Source organism: Apium graveolens, unplaced genomic scaffold (assembly GCF_009905375.1).
Source record: "Apium graveolens cultivar Ventura unplaced genomic scaffold, ASM990537v1 ctg2319, whole genome shotgun sequence".
Classification (NCBI taxonomy): domain Eukaryota; kingdom Viridiplantae; phylum Streptophyta; class Magnoliopsida; order Apiales; family Apiaceae; genus Apium; species Apium graveolens.
The window spans coordinates 118782-136341 of NW_027417600.1; the positions used below are offsets into that span (position 1 = coordinate 118782).

The 17560-nt window shown below is 33.6% G+C and overlaps 2 protein-coding genes across 2 annotated transcripts; one reads left to right on the forward strand and one right to left on the reverse strand.

The window, feature by feature from the left end:
- Positions 1–3527: 3527 nt before the first annotated feature.
- On the forward strand, positions 3528–7052 carry LOC141700430 (agamous-like MADS-box protein AGL12). The gene is made up of 7 exons (XM_074504208.1): positions 3528–3972; positions 4124–4217; positions 4881–4942; positions 5079–5178; positions 5303–5344; positions 6545–6586; positions 6676–7052. The coding sequence occupies exons 1-7, from the start codon at positions 3791–3793 to the stop codon at positions 6769–6771; spliced, it is 618 nt and encodes a 205-aa protein (XP_074360309.1). The 5' UTR covers positions 3528–3790; the 3' UTR covers positions 6772–7052.
- Positions 7053–7811: 759 nt separating this feature from the next.
- On the reverse strand, positions 7812–9158 carry LOC141700421 (putative F-box protein At5g55150). Its single transcript, XM_074504198.1, has one exon. It carries the CDS (start codon positions 9156–9158, stop codon positions 7812–7814), a length of 1347 nt encoding a protein of 448 aa, XP_074360299.1.
- Between the last annotated feature and the right edge of the window lie 8402 nt (positions 9159–17560).

Consider the following 17560-nt stretch of genomic DNA (forward strand, 5'->3'; position numbering starts at 1 on the left):
TGCGGATTAAAAACTTGATACCTTATACTACTTTTGATAATAAAAATAAATTTGGTTACTTCCATAGAACTTCTCTTCAACTAGATAGTTAAGAATGATAAAGACTATGATATTGTTCTTTTTGAGTCATCAGATTTGTCTGCTTGCAAGCATGACTCCACTTCATTGTGTTTCCCAGACTTCTCAGTTCTTAATGAACACAACTATGTTCTTATCTTTTTAGTTAGAAAAGCTTAGGAAGATGTTTTCATGGAAAGCTAATGCAAATGTGCACTTAAATGTGCACTTATCTTTTAGGTTTCATTGTTAAATTTGATTTACAATAACAGAAAGTCATTTGTATGTTTAATTCCGCTTTAGATCTTTAAAACACTGTTAGCAGCAAAACAAGATGCATGGCATGACACTGACACTGAGTCTTCACAATGAAGAAACCGAAGAAAAGTAAGTTTGCAGTATGCTGACCTTGCTCCCGAGTTTTTATAAAGGAAGAAAGTAAATGATAGGGAGGTAAAGTACTTTCATCCCATTTTGGGGATGAAAGTTTTGAAGTGAAAGTATGTAAAATTTACATTTATTATCACCTGCTTTCGTTCCTTTTAAAAACTCGGGAGCACGATTAGGAATGAACGTGAAACTATTTTACTTACGTTACACTGGCTTTCCACCCTTTTTAAAACTCAGGAGCAAGGGGTAAAGGTCTTGAGGTTTTAGAGCAACTGGTTCCTTAACACCGACTTCTGTAAATTCAGTAAAAAAACCTATGGTAAAGTCGAAAGCTACAAAGTCGACTTTCCCCTGAATATTTCCTCAGAACAGTAAAAGCTGAGATGCTGGTTTTGTTAAATACAACTTGTAAGACTAATGCTTTAGATCTACTGTGTACTTTAGTCTCTTTCCAAATTTATAGCAGTAGCATGTTCATTTAGAGCCACCTGGTACTTTGCCCTTTGAGGTTATTTTTGTTTCAGCAGCCCCCTGTGAGCACCACCAAATTAAAGAGAAAGTGAGAAAGTAAGTCTTCACCAATAGCTTCAGTTGATCAACTTTAATACTATTCATTCTTAGTTGTTAAAGATTTTGGAATCTGAGCATTATGATCAGCAATCACAAACGCTTACACGTGGTGAATTCTTAAGCCTCTCTCCCTGCAACGAATGATCTAGGGATGAGATCTATCATAGAAAATTTTATGGACAATTGAAGTTACATAAATGGCATATATGCATTTTACATATTCCTAAAGTTGTTGGAGGGATGTTCATGTAATAGTTAACATGGTATCGATCTCTTTTCACACAACGTTGTTGAGTACGATCTGATTAGTAACCAGCTCTCCCAAAACCTAAGACGAGAACCAAATAACATCTTTGTTATACCTAAAAGAATTCTTGGAATCGGAATAAATTCCAAATTTGGGTACGATGAACAAACAATTTACTACTCTCACTCATAAAAACGAACAAATAATATTGCTCAACTTCAACTAGAAGGGAATATTTGCAGAGGATGATCTAGTAAGGGGCACCAGAGGGCCTAAAATGAAAATTTACAATTTTTCACCATTAAAATTTCAAAAATACACGAAGGTGCCCCATATCAACACATAATTAAAACATTATTGTAGTATCCTAAGTTTTCAAAGAATTAATTACTTAGCAGAAGAGTATATGTTTGCGTGATTTGACAAGATTCTTGTCTGAAAAGTGAAGATGGTGGAGTATACAAAAGCTGATTAAAGCTTTAACTAATCAAGTTTTAACTTTAAAACAACTGTTTGAGCGCATGAAACCCACAACAGCAAGATGTGCATTGTTTACAGAAAGCAAACCTTACATGGTCATCTCATTGGTGGTCTGCACATGAAAAAGCAATGTGTGTATGCTGATTAGGCGCTAAGTCTGCAGTGTTTCGCTTCTGGACCAATAGGGAAGCGGCATGTCAGAGATTTTGAGGGTAAAATCGCGAATATGCATTTCCGTACAGGCATTCTTTTGAGCAGAATATATTGGTCCAATCAAACTGGACTAGAAAGATTGACAAGTTGTAGTTAAAAATGGACTAATGGAGCATATTGTTTGTTGAATAATTTTTTTTTGTATATTCCTACTAATAATTCATTTATCTCACTTATGTAGTACCCTCTCTTCGCCTCTGTCAGTGATCATTACTCGATGAAATGGATGTACATGAGCGCGTCTGTGTACATAGTTTAAGGAACACGATTAAAAACAACTTGGAGATCTTGCTTACTCGATTTTAGGAATACTTGATTGGCATAATAGCTGATTTGAAGGGTATTATTCCCTTTGTTTCTAGATATTCATTGGTAGTTTATGCATCATAGTACTACAAATATTTGTCCTCAATCTAGAAACATGATCTTACGATGTTTTATCCACCATCGATCACACTTCAGGGATACGTACGATCATGGAAGAACAATGCCTCTAAATGGAACTGCTTTGAGGAAGCAGGAAATAATAGTAACATTTAGGATGGAGTATCAACACATTTCTTCCATAGAAACTAAAAATTTGAGTCTGGTGCATTGTGTTTGTCCTGAAAATGGCCTACTGGCTACAACGAATACATTTTTTATGTTTCAAAAAATATGTTCCCTCCATGATCTTGCATTGGACTTGGACAGTGATCACTGATATCATGTTAAGTTACCAACTCTTTTAAACTGTTGAAAAGAACGGCCTAGCTAGTATATTTGTTACACGTGTTGGTACATGTTTTGTTCAAGGTTCTTGTTAGTCAGCAATGATTTGTAACATTTCTTCCATAGGAAGTACAAAATTAGATTCTGGTGCATTGTGTTTGTGTGTAGTGTCCTGAGACTGGCCTACTATGTATAAAAAAAATTGTGTTTGAATACGTTCCCTTCCATGGAAATCTCGCGTTGGACTTGAACAGTGATCCCTGATATCATGTTAAGTTACCAACCCTCTCAATATTCTAAAGAACGGCCTAGCTAGTAGATTTATTACATGTGTTTCAAGGTTCTTGTTAGTCAGCAATGATTTGAAACGATCCATGGACTTGAACAGTGATCCCTGATATCATGTTAAGTTACCAACCTTCTTAATATTCTAAAGAACGGCCTAGCTAGTAGATATATTACACGTGTCAGTACATATTGTGTTCAAGGTTGTTGTTAGTCAGCAGTGATTTGAAACAATCCTATCACTAAACACTTCAAAAGACCACTCATTCAAGATAACATTTAATCATGTAATTACACTAAAATATATTGTGGGTACTATTAGTTCAAAATGAATCTGTTCAATGAATTATACATAGAATACTTGAAGTGGTATATTGTGCTTTTCACATGATTGGACATAAACAAAATAAAAGGGGTGACCGAAAAACAGAAGAATATGATTTTGTTAGAATGAGACACAAGAAAATTGGGGGAGAATTTAGTAGAGATTTTGGAGTATCAATGCTCTTGTTTATCAGTCAATAAAAATATATACAAATATGATGTGTTATGTAATTTTCTTTTATGTTTTAGCATCTGAGGAGAGAGAAAGAAAAAGAGAAATTAATTTTAAACAAATGATAGGTGTTGGTATATAAAGTACATTGCTGTGATAACTGGTGCAAATGAGTCTGAAGTTAACACTGAGAAGAAATTAGAGTGATTGCAACAACCTCGAAGCTAGTTCAAACTAGTGGGAGGTTGTCTGCAGGGGCTAAACACCTAGCAGATTAAGAAATTTGTTGAGAAATACTGAGAGTGAGATCAACCAAAGTTATTAGAATTGGAAGATTAATCATGGTGCGAGGGAAGATTCAGATGAAGCGGATTGAGAATCCAGTGCATCGCCAAGTGACTTTTTGCAAGCGTCGAGCAGGGCTTCTGAAGAAGGCCAAGGAGCTTTCTGTGCTGTGTGATGCTGAAATTGGTATCATTATTTTTTCAGCTCATGGCAAGCTCTATGACCTTGCCACTAAAGGGTAATTTTTAAGTCCACTAATTGTATCAAGCATATGGTAGAAACTGCAATCTTATAAATTTACTGTACATGTTTAAGACTTTTAGCTCTATGTATTTTAAATATGATTCTACATGTTCATTTTTGTTGATCTATCAATACTCTTGCTTCAGAACCATGCAAGGGCTTGTGAACAAGTACTTGAAATCTACTCGGGGAGCTGATCCTGATGTTGAGGATCGCCAAGCCACTGAAAAACAAGTTCAGGTCTCTTCCTCCCATTCCCACTCTACCATCACATATGTGGATAAATGCATATTAGATTTACAAATATGAATTTGAAAGTGTATATATCATCAAGTGTGTTCTTAACTATGACAATGCTAAGCTCCGCCATTCTGAAATTTTGACATAATAGTCAAATGAATTCCTCCCTGCCTGGTTTGAGCTCGATGCAAAATTGTATTGCAAGAATGAATGTTACATAATTATAGATAATAAAAATTTCAAGTTTACAATTCTTCATGGCTAAGAAAGCATGTGGTTAGGTCATATACTCAGTTCATATACAAGAGATCTCATATGATATGACATATGCTCTGCAACTTGTTTAAGAGTTTTGAAATAGAAATGTGTTATGTGAATGTACTTTCACTAGGTATTTAAGTATATATATACACTGAAGATAACCTAGATCACTACCAGCAATAGCTGACTGTTATCGTAAAAAAATTTGTTGTCAGGTGTAGTAAATTTGGAACTTGAATTAGATATCCAAAAAAGTTGGAACTTAGAAGTTTGGTATGTATCATCTTAGTGTATTATAATTCTAAGGAAGAAGAAGAGGGTAAAAGGATGACAACTTGGTTTAGAGTAATTTGCTGCTGTAGGAACTTAATTTTGCTGATGTGCGAAAATTCCTATTTCCAGGACACTAAAATGGAGATTGATGTTCTGAAAACTGAAATTGATTTACTGCAAAAGGGTCTCAGGTATTTCTCACATATTCTGCTTGTTTAACATAAATATCAGCATCTTCATACAGACAAACTAAAGAGAGGAACAATCGAACATTATTCAATTTTTCTTTCAGATAAAAAGCAAATTTTACTAATGAGGCTTTACTAGGTACATGTCTGGAGGGGGAACAGGAAAAATGACAATGGATGAACTGCATGTTCTTGAAAAGAATCTCGAAGTATGGATAGACCATATTCGCTCAGTTAAGGTAAGAGCAAAATTTTACACTGTTGTCTTGATCAATTTAGCATGATATTATGGTCTCAGTATTTCACTCTTTATGCTTTTCAATTAAGTTTTGTATTGATCATTCCTGATATTGCAACAAACAGATGGATATCATGTTTCAGGAAATCCAGCTGCTGAAGAATAAGGTCAGTATCAACACTAACACTTCACAGTTGTTTTTAATGTAGATCTTTTAACTACATGTAAAGAAATATCAAAATCTGATAACAATAGTCATTTGTGGATGCATTGAAATGTAAACTAGCTTCTATAATGTACCTAACCTGAGACTGCATATATTCTTTTCTAAAATATTTGTAAAAACTACGAGGATGAAATTTCTTCTTCTTTGCGGCTTGAAAATGGTCCTACTTGATGAAAATTCAAGTTCGGTTTTTCATCTGTGTCACTGACTTGATTTAATCTTTGTTCTAAGATTGAGTCAACTTTAAGATTCTGCAGGAGCAATTTCGATAACTTGATTTGCTGACTTGTTGACTCAATACAGCTCAATTTGATTTCTAAAACAAAGATTAAAGCAGCATTAGTTTAGTATCAATATACGACAACTTTGCTAGGTTCCTCAGATACTTCAGCAGTGCTGATTTCCCCCACTCTTCCTGGACTATATCTTAGACTTCACAACATTTTACCTCTAATCCTACTACTAACCTTCACAACATCTTCATGGACTGTACTTGGATGTAATTAGCTGAAAATTTAATCTTATGTTTTCTGATGGTTAACCTTCCATGACAAGTATTATATACCAGATTAATTATCTTTCATAATTGAATTGTATAAGCCTTTGCTCTTTTTAGTCAGGGCTTTTTGATGCTGCCCTCCTGATTAATAGCCTCTATTAGGCCAGTCTTACATAAAAACATTTGTTTCAGATGTCAACAAAAAAAGCCACCTTGTACAGGATACTCTAAACTCTTGTCATATCATATGTTCTCCTCATATATCCTATCACCGTATTTATTCTTTCAAAGGCGATTCTTGATTATTGATCACTAGAAACCTCCACGGCTCAGCAGTGCTCATAGACCGTGTTTTCAAAGTATAATTTTCCAATATTATCTCTGCGTAATTGGTCTTGGTGTTCTAGAACTTAAAAAAATCAGTCCTGATCCTTATTTAAACTGCATGAGTACTTTAAGTCTAGCACCTAAAAACTTCTTCACTGCAAATTTGTTAACATTTTCTAGCATGATGTTAGTCCCAGAAATTAAGTAAAACTTCATTCATCTTCTGGGGCCATAATGTGATGGAAAGCTCATTTATTTTATTTTCTTAAGTGATTGCTGTTTTTACTAATTATTTCATTCTTTTCTTTCCTGAAGGAGGAAATACTCAGAGCTGCAAACCATTATCTCAATGACAAGGTAATAGATTAATGATCAAACATTCATTATAACTTTCAGATTTAAATACTACTGTGAAATGTTTAAATTTATTTCACTTTTCATTGTAGATGAGCAGCCAGTATGCGTTTACTAACATTGATGGTCCAGTGATGAATGAAATAGCTTATCCGCTTGCAATACAGAACGAAATATATCAGTTCTGACATACGGATTATAGAGCTAGTTTGTAATATCCATGTGGTTGTATGAAATAAAATCAAACCATTTATCATCTTGTCTGTGGTTGCTTTCGATAATTTAAGATTTCAGAGGCTTGTAAACCTATCTGAACCATTATTTCAGTATTTCTGTAATATATAATTCCAATGAGTTGGATTTAATTTGTTGTAGTTATCGCGCTAGTTCATCACGTTTTAATTTGATGTAATATGTATTGCATTTTATGTACTATATATAGAGAACATCCAGAAACTTAGCAACAAAATTATCAGAATGCATTGTCTTATGATTTCTGTTTCAACATGGCATCTGCAACAGGAGACACTTAAACTGCCCTCTCCCAATTCAAAAACCCCCTCTGCCTACAACATAGAATCATGCAATCCTAAAATAAATTATACTCCTGTATAAGATGCACGAAAGTAACTAGCAATATTTGAAGGTTATAACATTAACAAAATTACATTTTACACATCAGACAATATGAAGTTGCTAGGGATATCTCTGAACATGTTGTGAACATCAGATATAGATGCAGCACTCTGCAATTTCTTCCGGCTAAATCAAGTGTTTTCTAGGGGCAATAGAAGCATTTGATTGTTCCCCGGAAGCTTGTGAGTGCTGGCATTTAAGACAGTCCAGAGAGCTCTGCTGCATGTTCATTTGTAACAACTTGAACATTATGAACAAATGATTTGTTCATAATGTTCAAGTTGTTAAGTAACTAAACCTTGAATGAGCTTAATTGTATCCTATTCTTACAATCAACTCATTAACATTCATGCTTTGTGTATTAGTAGAAACCCTAGATCCTTAAAACTAAACCTTTAGTCTGTTATTTTTGATAACCTTCAGTCGCAATATATAAATGTTATCAGTAAAATTTTAAGTTCATATATTAGACATGCCAAGTACAAAAATGACTAGAGAACAAATAAATCTTATTAGCAACAAAACCAAAAGTATTGTTGAGAAACTTGAAAGGCCTTTGAATATCATCAGAAGTCACATAACAACTAATTGATTAAACTTTTGAAACTTTGGAAGGGGTAAATAGTTTAGCATTGATGCAGGCTGCATCTTCAGTTTTCTGACAGATTTTACGACTTCCTAAGTCATAGATACCGTAAGTTGTACTGTGACCACAATGTCCCTCATAGAAATATATAGAGTTAGATTTGTAGCCATTCTGATCATTAACTGATATAGACATACCTTCATTCCTTAGCAATATTATGGATTCTTTTTTGTGGAGGCTGCTTATCTCTTTCCAGTAGTATTGGTGGCAGTAATTTCTTCTCTTGTTCAACTTGAAAACACGAATTGATTTGGTAAAGTAATTGTCTTTTCCAATTGTCCTCATGATCATCAACAATTCTCTCTGTGTTGATTCCACCAGATAAAACCAGCAGTCATCAGACCGCAGAAGTGACTTGGTATTGAACACTGATTCTGCTATCTTCATCTCCTTCCACGTCTGATCATTGCAGAAACTAGTGTTACCATTGATAATATCACTGTTATAAACAAAGAGCTCTCCTCCCCTAACAATGCTGTAAAACTTTCCACCATTAAAAATAACATCCTCGACCTTTTCCTTTTCCCCTAGCACGATCCATGACGTGGATACAGATGGTCTGCAAAAGGCGAGAATAGTGTTGTGATTGTCGTAGGCTTTTGCATTACAAAAATTGATAGATTTAGACAACTTAATACATATAATGCACTTATCATCTGCAGGTGAATCTCCAGAAGACACGAACTTCACATCCAAGTCAAGTAAACATCCTCGTGGCAGACGAGGAAGCTGGAGAAGATGTGATGTGATCGGATTATAAAGAACAGGTGGATTTCTCGAATTCCCAAGAAGTAACCATCCATCATATGAAGCATAAGTTTCTAAACGAAAAAGGTTAAGATTTCTACCTGTGACGACAGAGGATAAACTCTTAACCACTTGAGCTATCCAACCGTGCTCACTATCATCGTTATTATTATTAGCAGTAACAAGGCACTTGTTTAAATTTGTTTTAACAAAAATCTTTTCGGATGCATCAACATGGAACAATAACCATGGAGTTGTCGACAAGACGCGGGTCTGCCATACTTGTTTAGCAACAAATCGCCATGAACGACAAACAGCAAGACACTGATAAAGATCGAGAATGTTACGGATGGCTTCTTTTTCCTTGTTTTGATAATTAAACATAGCCGTCCACGTTGTCTTTGACAAGGTTCGAAACATCCACGTCTCGTAAACGATATCATTAAAATAAAAGGTCATAGGTAAAGAGTTGTGGATGTTTGTATGATCACGAAGAAATCCGAAGATAAGAAAGAGTAAATCAACAGGTAGGTCAGCCCAAGACATTCTTCCAGATGACTAGATGTGATTAATGCTATTGTATTTGTAGTTTAGTAGAATAATTATATTATATTTAGTAGTTTAATAATTTAGTAATTTAGCGGATATATAATACTATTTATTTATTTTTTCATAATAGGATAAACTATGATTGTAGTTTTTTTTTTGCCAAAAGATATGATTGTAGTTTAGTAGAATAAGTAAACTATGTGTGCAGTTGTTTAATAATTTAGTAGTTCAGCGGATATATAATACAATTTATTTTCGTTTTTTTAATAACCAAAATTGGGGAATTACCGTTGAAATAAATTATATCTCATTACAGTTATTATAGTATAGTATAGTATAGATAGATTATTATCCTACTAAAAAATTACGAATTTAATAATAAACCCCGGTTTAAAAATAAATTTTGTCGTTATTATTTGTATCCATAGAAACAAAAATTACAGTGACAAAATTTAATATTTAAAATTTTAAAATACGTTTTTAAAATAAATTAAAGAATGCTACTTCATAAATTATTTTTAAAAAAATACAATTTGCAACTTTACGATCTAAAATGCAATTTCAATTTTAAATTTAATATTTAAAATTTTAAAATACGTTTTTAAAATAAATTAAAGAATGCTACTTCATAAATTATTTTTTTAAAAATACAATTTGCAACTTTACGATCTAAAATGCAATTTCAATTTTATTAAAGTTGATTCTACAATAGTGCGTAAAATTTAGATTTAATTTTTTTTAACATGCTAATATAATGAAAAAGGCCCAAATGTCATATTTGGGAATAATGATTCTGAATGTCACTTTCTCGAGATTTTGTTGTCGTTTTTCTTATAAAGCAAAAACGTGGTCTCGTGTTTGGTTTTAAAGATAAACCCAAATTGTACTCTCGTTTTGCAATTTTTTTTATTTTTTATTTATATTTTTTCGTAATTTAAAATACTATATAATGTTATATTTTTAAGTTTAATACGTTATTTCAAGGGGTCTTTTGTTCATTTTTTATTCATATCTCTTTTATTCATTTTTATTCATATTTATAAATATTTTTGATATTTCTAAAACTCAAATTCAGAATTGGTGAAGCCTAACATATTAAATGTGAGACCTAATTTAACAATTTTTAACATTTTATGATTCGACAATTCTCTTTTGATTTTAAAAATATTAAAAAATAAATAAATAACATAACAAAAGATTTAGAGTTTAGAATTTAGGGTTTATGACTATTTTACCCCAAAAAATGATACGGGCCAACACCTAATCGAAGGATTTTTAAAGATAGTTATTGATTTTGATTATACACGAGTTTAGCTATGTTTGATGTGAAATCCTACATATTTTCATGGAATACAAGAAAATTCATTACCTTTTGAATATCATGCGATTCTAAAGGATTGTTTTATCTTTTGATCGTATATCACAAGATTTTAAAATATTTTTATTTTCGATTAAATATTACAAGATTTTAATGATTTATCTGAAATCCAAATTAAATAATTTCAAAATATAATATTTTTTAAAAATCAAATTAATTACACCTGAAATTTCGATTTCAAAAAGATCCCTCAAAATTACGACTGGCTGTATTCCCTTAAAACTGGTTGGTTATTCAAGAAGGCATATCTAATGCTTTCTTCTCATCAAGAAGAAACTTGCTGAGTTCTGCGATCTTTTGATGGTAGCCTATCTCAGAGAGCCCTATCTCGGATGATAGTCTATCTCAGAGAGCCCTATCTCGGATGGATTCGGACCATGAAAGCCTATCTCAGAGAGCCCTATCTCGGATGGATTCGGACCATGAAATATAAACTTATACTCCCTCCATCCCATTAGATTTATTTCCATACTTTTTCCTCGTTACTCGTATTTGGCACGCATTTTAAAATTATTATAAAATATCGTGCTATAATTTATTTTTAGAATTTTTTCTGTATAAAAGTTTAAACATTATATTTTTATTTAAAAAAATATATATTTAAAATTATTTAGAAAATCATGTTTTACGGGGAACTTAAAATACGTGTCGATAATATAAACAACCCAGTGGGGCGGAGAGAGTACTTGATAGATATAATCTATACTCATAAACAACATGGAACATCATCATCAAATTAGGCCACATATGTGTGTGTATACAGGAATCTAGTAGTAGTAGTATGTATCTATGTATGAATGTATGTGTATTGTTTGGGGTGATACGCCTCCACCAAACCCATGATGCGATACACTTGGTTCCCGGTTATGCCGAGAAATACGACGTATCCAAATGGATACGCCTGAAGAGAAGTAGTACTCGCGGAATACGCATCAGTTAAATACTTGAACACATGTTATGCTTAAATGTGATACGTGTCACGTCGGAACCGATAGTATCCCACGTATACGCCGCAAACTTTAGCTTATCCGATGGGTAAAAAGAATGGTGCGCTAAGAAATGGACAAATTGGGCAGCCTAACATATTTTGGGCTATTTTTCTACTCCCTCCGTCCCGTTACATAGTATATATGGGGGTTTGACAACATAGTATATATGGGGGTTTGACAGTTAAGAAAAAATATTATTTAATGAATAAAAATAAGAAAAATGGGTAAAATGATGGGACCAATTAATATTTAATACTAGCATGGATACTCGCTTCGCGGGACGTTGATTTTTTAATAAATTAAGAGGACAATCAACTGATTACATAGAATTGGTTCTCCAAATTCAGAAGTTTGGAGGCGTATTGGTCTTATTTTTATAAAGACGCAAAAGAAATGTAAAAGAGTTAAATTGATGGAATTACATAATTGTGAGATACAGTAAACAAAAAAAATGAGGTTGCGCCACATATTTGTATCTATTTGTTTTGTTACCTGATTACTCCTTCTTCTTTGTTGTTGTTGGCGCTGATTCTAAGTTGATCTGGGAAATCATTTGAAAATGGTAACCTGAGCTTGAAGCTTAGTTTGATATTAAAACTATTGTTGAATAGTGACAGATTAATAGTTGTAAATAGAAAGTTGTATGCTTAAAATATGTGTAATATGATAACACACCTTATTTGCTTAACAATTTGAAAGCCATAAGTACATATAGTTATACTGAAAAAACAATTAATTCATTACATAATAGTGTTTGTCCATGAGTTTGAAGGTTGGAGGCCAAATGAAAACCATAAGTACATATAGTTATATGTTGTAGTGAATGCAAAATTCAAGCAAAATAGAGTTTGGAAATCCTCTGGATTTGATCTTGGTGTTTGAAGTGGACTCATGGCTTGCTTTTCAGTATTGTTGGTGGAGACCGAAAGGTTAGTTCTGACATCATGTCAAGGTGGTAGCTACTGCTTGATGACTGTAATTTGCAGTAAATTAAAAAACATGTTTCATAGTTAACATCTTTGTAATATATTAATAGGACAGTTGGGGTGTAATGTCATATCGGGGTTGTCTCTTGCTGTATAGAAGCTTTTTCATCAGCTAGGTGTTGGTTTGGATCGATGAAACCTTTGCACATATTTGTATTCAAGTATGTGGTTGCCTTGTATACTACATTGACCTCGTTGATGATAAGTTTGATGGTGTATTTTTTGTTAACCATTTCTTTCAAGTCTGAAGGGAACGACTTATCTTCTCCCATCTGAATGCAGAGAATGAAGTTAATGGTGTGTGACTTGATGCATAAAAGTTTCGGTTAAAGTTTGAGGTGTTACCTGTTTGAGGAGGTGCACTGCTCTTTTTTCGAGGACAGCTCTAACCTGTCGGTCACGTAGGGTGATGTCAATGCAACCCGTGTCATCTGATGCCCATACAATAACCTTGAACCTATGTTGATTGAAGAGCCAATAGAAGTTTTCATTGGGATGTTACACGAAGACAATGTTAAATTTGTAGAAGAAGTTGGTAATCTGTAATATACCTCTTGTCGGGGCAAGGTAGGATACGATTACAATGCAGACAATACCACTTATCCCCCTCATTTTCTATGTCTTGAAAACACTGTTTGCAAACCGTCGTGTACCACGTATATGTCTCTTTCATAGAAGTGATTATTAGGCGTGCACAAATTTGTCTTTGCAAGTACATATAGAGTTAGTTTGAATGAAGTGAAATGATTACGTTATTTGTTTTTGTATTACCATTATGTATTCCTTTCCCAGGCTTATAATTCTTGCAACATTCTGCATTTCCACCTGTGCATGCTTGTCCATTGCATACATTTCTTGTTGGAAAACTGATTGGTTCAACCTAGTCAGAATTGGGCAATATTGTAAATTTTTCATACAATAGAGGTTTCGACTTATTTAAAAAGAAAGTTTTTTACTTACTTCTGCCTTAGCTGCATGACACTGTAATGATTGTAGTTGATATAACACTGAGTTCCTCCTCCACTAGAAAGATCAACTTGATCTTGAAAGCCAAACACGTTAATATACATACACATGACTGACAGAAGAAGTTAGTAATATAATACCATTCCACAATCTTACTCGACTACTTGCTATAATCAGTATAATTGGTTTTTCATGAACTTCTTTCATCTGTTCATCGAACATTTTAGCAAATGTATCCCAGAAAGTGACATTGACAGAGGACCTAGGAAGGTTTTTGGGTATGTATGAGGAATAATCATAAAAAACCTATCAATATGGATATAAACAGGAAAAGGAAAATGTAACCTTCCATCGACGAGTATTAGCTTAACTTGCTTCTGAGCATCATTGAATCTGTTAACCAAATATGTCAATGGCTAGTAAAATTTGACAATTCCAATTACATCTGTGGATAAAAATATTTTCAGTTGTTAGTTTCAGTTATAGATTGCAAACTAAATAAATAATAGTTATTGATTTAACCTGCCAAGTGAGTTGTTTGTTTTGTAAGCTCCATAAGCTTGTTATGATCATAGAAGTCAAAAGCATTTGTTCAATACCACTTGTACTTTCTTCAATCTCTTTCATTTGAGTGTCTTTTGAGAAAACCAACTGCACATCCTTTGTGAGGCATAAAAACTTGTCATCCGTTTTATATGCCTGCACGACAAACTTCCTAATGATATAGCACTTTCCCACAATGAACTTATCTTTTAGCAGATCAATTGTGGTGTAGTGGAAAAAGTAGTGGATGAAAGTGATTATAGTTAATTTTTATATTATAAAAATTTACTATTTTTGGAATGTATACAATTGAGTGAGACGTCCCAAAAAGGAAACCGTATAAAAATGAACGGGACGGAAGGAGTACTATACTTGCCATCAGGGTCCGGAGAATATAACCATCTATCGATTTTATAATCAGTTTAAACATTAATATTATTTAACCATTAACGTTATCATTATCGTTGATGGTAAAATTAAATCACCCAAATTATAATTGTTTAATTTTTATGGCCACACTTTTAAATCATTAAAAAGGAGAATTATTTTTAGTATTAGCAAATAATTAACGTAAAAAATCTGGAGAAAATAATAACTTACAATAAATAATATATGTTTGTTATTAATCAGAGACACAAAATTGAAGTTGAATTACTAAGAATTCACGATAAAGAATTCACGATAATTTTCTTTATAAAATGCATTGAAGTTATGTATCTCAAAGGCATACAATTTATATCTATCATGGTTTAATATTTTCATGTAAGAGGTTTATAAAATATTTAAATATTCACATAGTTCAGTTATAACAGATGTTTCAGTTATCAGTTTGGCGATTTAATTATGTCGATCATTATAAAAGAAAATTCAAACCAACCACTAATTTTTGAGTTTTAGAAAAGAAATCATAATTGATCTCAACCATTATGAAACAACAAATTTTGATTTGATCAGTTTGATAGGGTTGGGTCGGCTTGAGTGGTTTTCAAAAAAATTGCGCACCTCTAACGATCACCATTTGTACTATCAGATCGCAACCACCACAACCAACTCACCGCCCCATTGGTAACACTATGGCTGTAATTCAAGTCGGTTTTAGGTTATACGAGTTCAAGCTTAGGTTTAAATTAAATGAGTTGAGCTAAGTTTAAATCTTATAGGAGATAAAAAGTCTGTTTAGATCCGACTCGTTATTTTTCACTAGCCGGGTTCATGTAACTCGTTGGGTTTGAAAGAGCCGGGTTCAGGTAACCCGTTTAAGCCGCAGTTATAAAAAGCCTAATTCAATATAAGACCGGTCCAAAAATAATATTTGACTCGCTAAATAAACAATCAAAATCCCTTCTTCAAACAAAGTAAAGCCCAAGCCAGAATCCTACATGTTAGGAATATATGTGCATTAGTTTGATGATATGTTTAACAAAACACTTAAGTAGAAATTTAGTGTCTGTAGCCTCAACGGATAAGACCACTTTGGCTATCCGTTGATGGTGTAGCTTTACTTAGAAATAAGTCTAGTATTGTAGCATATTTCAGTCTCTGTATTTAAAATTGTAATTCTTAGAAGTTGAGAGAAACTATGAGTCATGTTGACTACTAGATGATATGCAGATAGGAAGGCCAATTGTAAATATTTCATGCCTTGTAATTTTGTATAAATGAAGTGGTATCAACGGATGACTTAAAAGACCTTCAACGGATGAGAAGCTAAGCTTCAACGGATGTCTCTAAAGCTTCAACGGATAACATCCTTCAACGGATGAGAGCATCAACGGATGAAAGCTTCAACGGATAACATCCTTCAACGGATGAAGTCATCAACGGATGAAAGCTTCAACGGATGTTCTGCTAATCAGCCGTTGATAAGTGGTAGTTGTACCTACAAGCAGAGGCACGTGGGTTGACAGAGAAAACTGAGATGTGGTAGCCGAATTTCAGGATCAACAGAAAAAGCAGCCGTTCTTCTTTTGTACAAAGTTGCAATAGTCAACAAAGTACTTGAGTGAACAGGAAAAGAAGCAAGTGAAGAACTTATTTTACTATTGTAATTTTATATTGTTTTTCACTTGTACACTTGGTAATATATATGAACCAAGAAGAAGCTAGTAAAAGGAGAGATTTTTTCCAGAGCTGTTAAGAAATATCTTGAGAGAAAATTCATCTAGTTTGTACTAGGATGCAGCTGTGATCAACATTGTTGAACACAGATTTTCTAATATACCATCTCTGGTGGAACAACAAATCCACCAGAAAAGTTTTTAAGGTCTGTTGTGTTCTTTACATTTGTGCTTGAATATATATCTGTCTGTATTAGCTTAAAGCAATTCACACACTTGTTCTTCTTGAACACACAACTTTATAAACTGCTCAAAACTTGAAAAAGTTTTGAGATTTACATTCAACCCCCCCTTCTGTAAATCTCATTGTTAGTCTTCTAGGAATAACAATTGGTATCAGAGCAGGCTCTTGACACACAAAGAGTTTAAAGATCTTGGAATCTAACAAAGATGAGTAAGAAGGATATTGGAGTAAAGATCCCAGTTCTTGACAAAGACAGTTATCACCACTGGAAGGTGAAAATGCACCTTCATCTACTCTCCCAAGATGAAGGTTATGTAAACTGCATTGAGAATGGTCCTCACATTCCCCACAAAGTAGCCACAGTTGCTACGGCCACAATTGCTGTTGGTCAATCCATTCCAAAACCTAGAGCAGAATGGACAATAGAAGACACAGAAGAAGTCCACAAGGATAAGAAGGCTATGAACATTTTGTTTAATGGTCTTGACAAGGATATGTTTGATAATGTGATAAATTGTTCAACTGCCAAAGAGGTTTGGGACACAGTTCAGCTGCTGTGTGAAGGTACAGAACAAGTAAGAGAGAACAAAATGCAGCTTCTCATTCAACAGTATGAGCACTTTCATTTTGAAGAAAATGAATCTTTAAATGACACATTCAATAGATTCCAAAAACTGTTGAATGGACTGAAGCTGTATGGTAGAGTGTACCAGGTGAAGGATTCAAATCTTAAATTTTTGAGATCCTTACCAAAGGAATGGAAACCCATGACTGTTTCCTTAAGAAACTCTCAAGATTATAAGGACTTTACTCTTGAAAGATTATATGGAATCTTGAAGACTTATGAACTAGAGTTGGAACAGGATGAGGTATTGGAGAGGGGGAGAAAGAAAGGAGGTTCAGTTGCATTGGTAGCTGAAAATGAGAAAGAATGCAGAAAAGAAACTGTGAGATCTACATCAAGCTCCAAAGATGGTGTAAGAAATCCAGAATCAGACAAGGGTAAAGGGCAAGTTGCTGAAAATGAAGACAACTCCAGTCAAGATGACTCTGATGGTATTGATGAGCATCTTGCATTTCTGTCCAGGAGATTTGCAAAGATGAAGTTCAGGAAAAACACTAGAGCCACTAAACCCCATAAGAACATGGTGGACAAATCCAAGTTCAAGTGTTTTAATTGTGGTATGAGTGGACACTTTGCAAGTGAGTGCAGAAAGCCAACCTCTGAAAAGAAGA

Bases quoted from the DNA above. Each gene is read 5' to 3' on its own strand.
- LOC141700430 (XM_074504208.1), top strand. From the start codon at position 3,791: ATGGTGCGAGGGAAGATTCAGATGAAGCGGATTGAGAATCCAGTGCAT. The intron at 5,179-5,302 runs GTAAGAGCAAAA...TGCAACAAACAG, and splicing joins ACCATATTCGCTCAGTTAAG to ATGGATATCATGTTTCAGGA. The intron at 5,345-6,544 runs GTCAGTATCAAC...TCTTTCCTGAAG, and splicing joins TCCAGCTGCTGAAGAATAAG to GAGGAAATACTCAGAGCTGC.
- LOC141700421 (XM_074504198.1), bottom strand. From the start codon at position 9,158: ATGTCTTGGGCTGACCTACCTGTTGATTTACTCTTTCTTATCTTCGGA.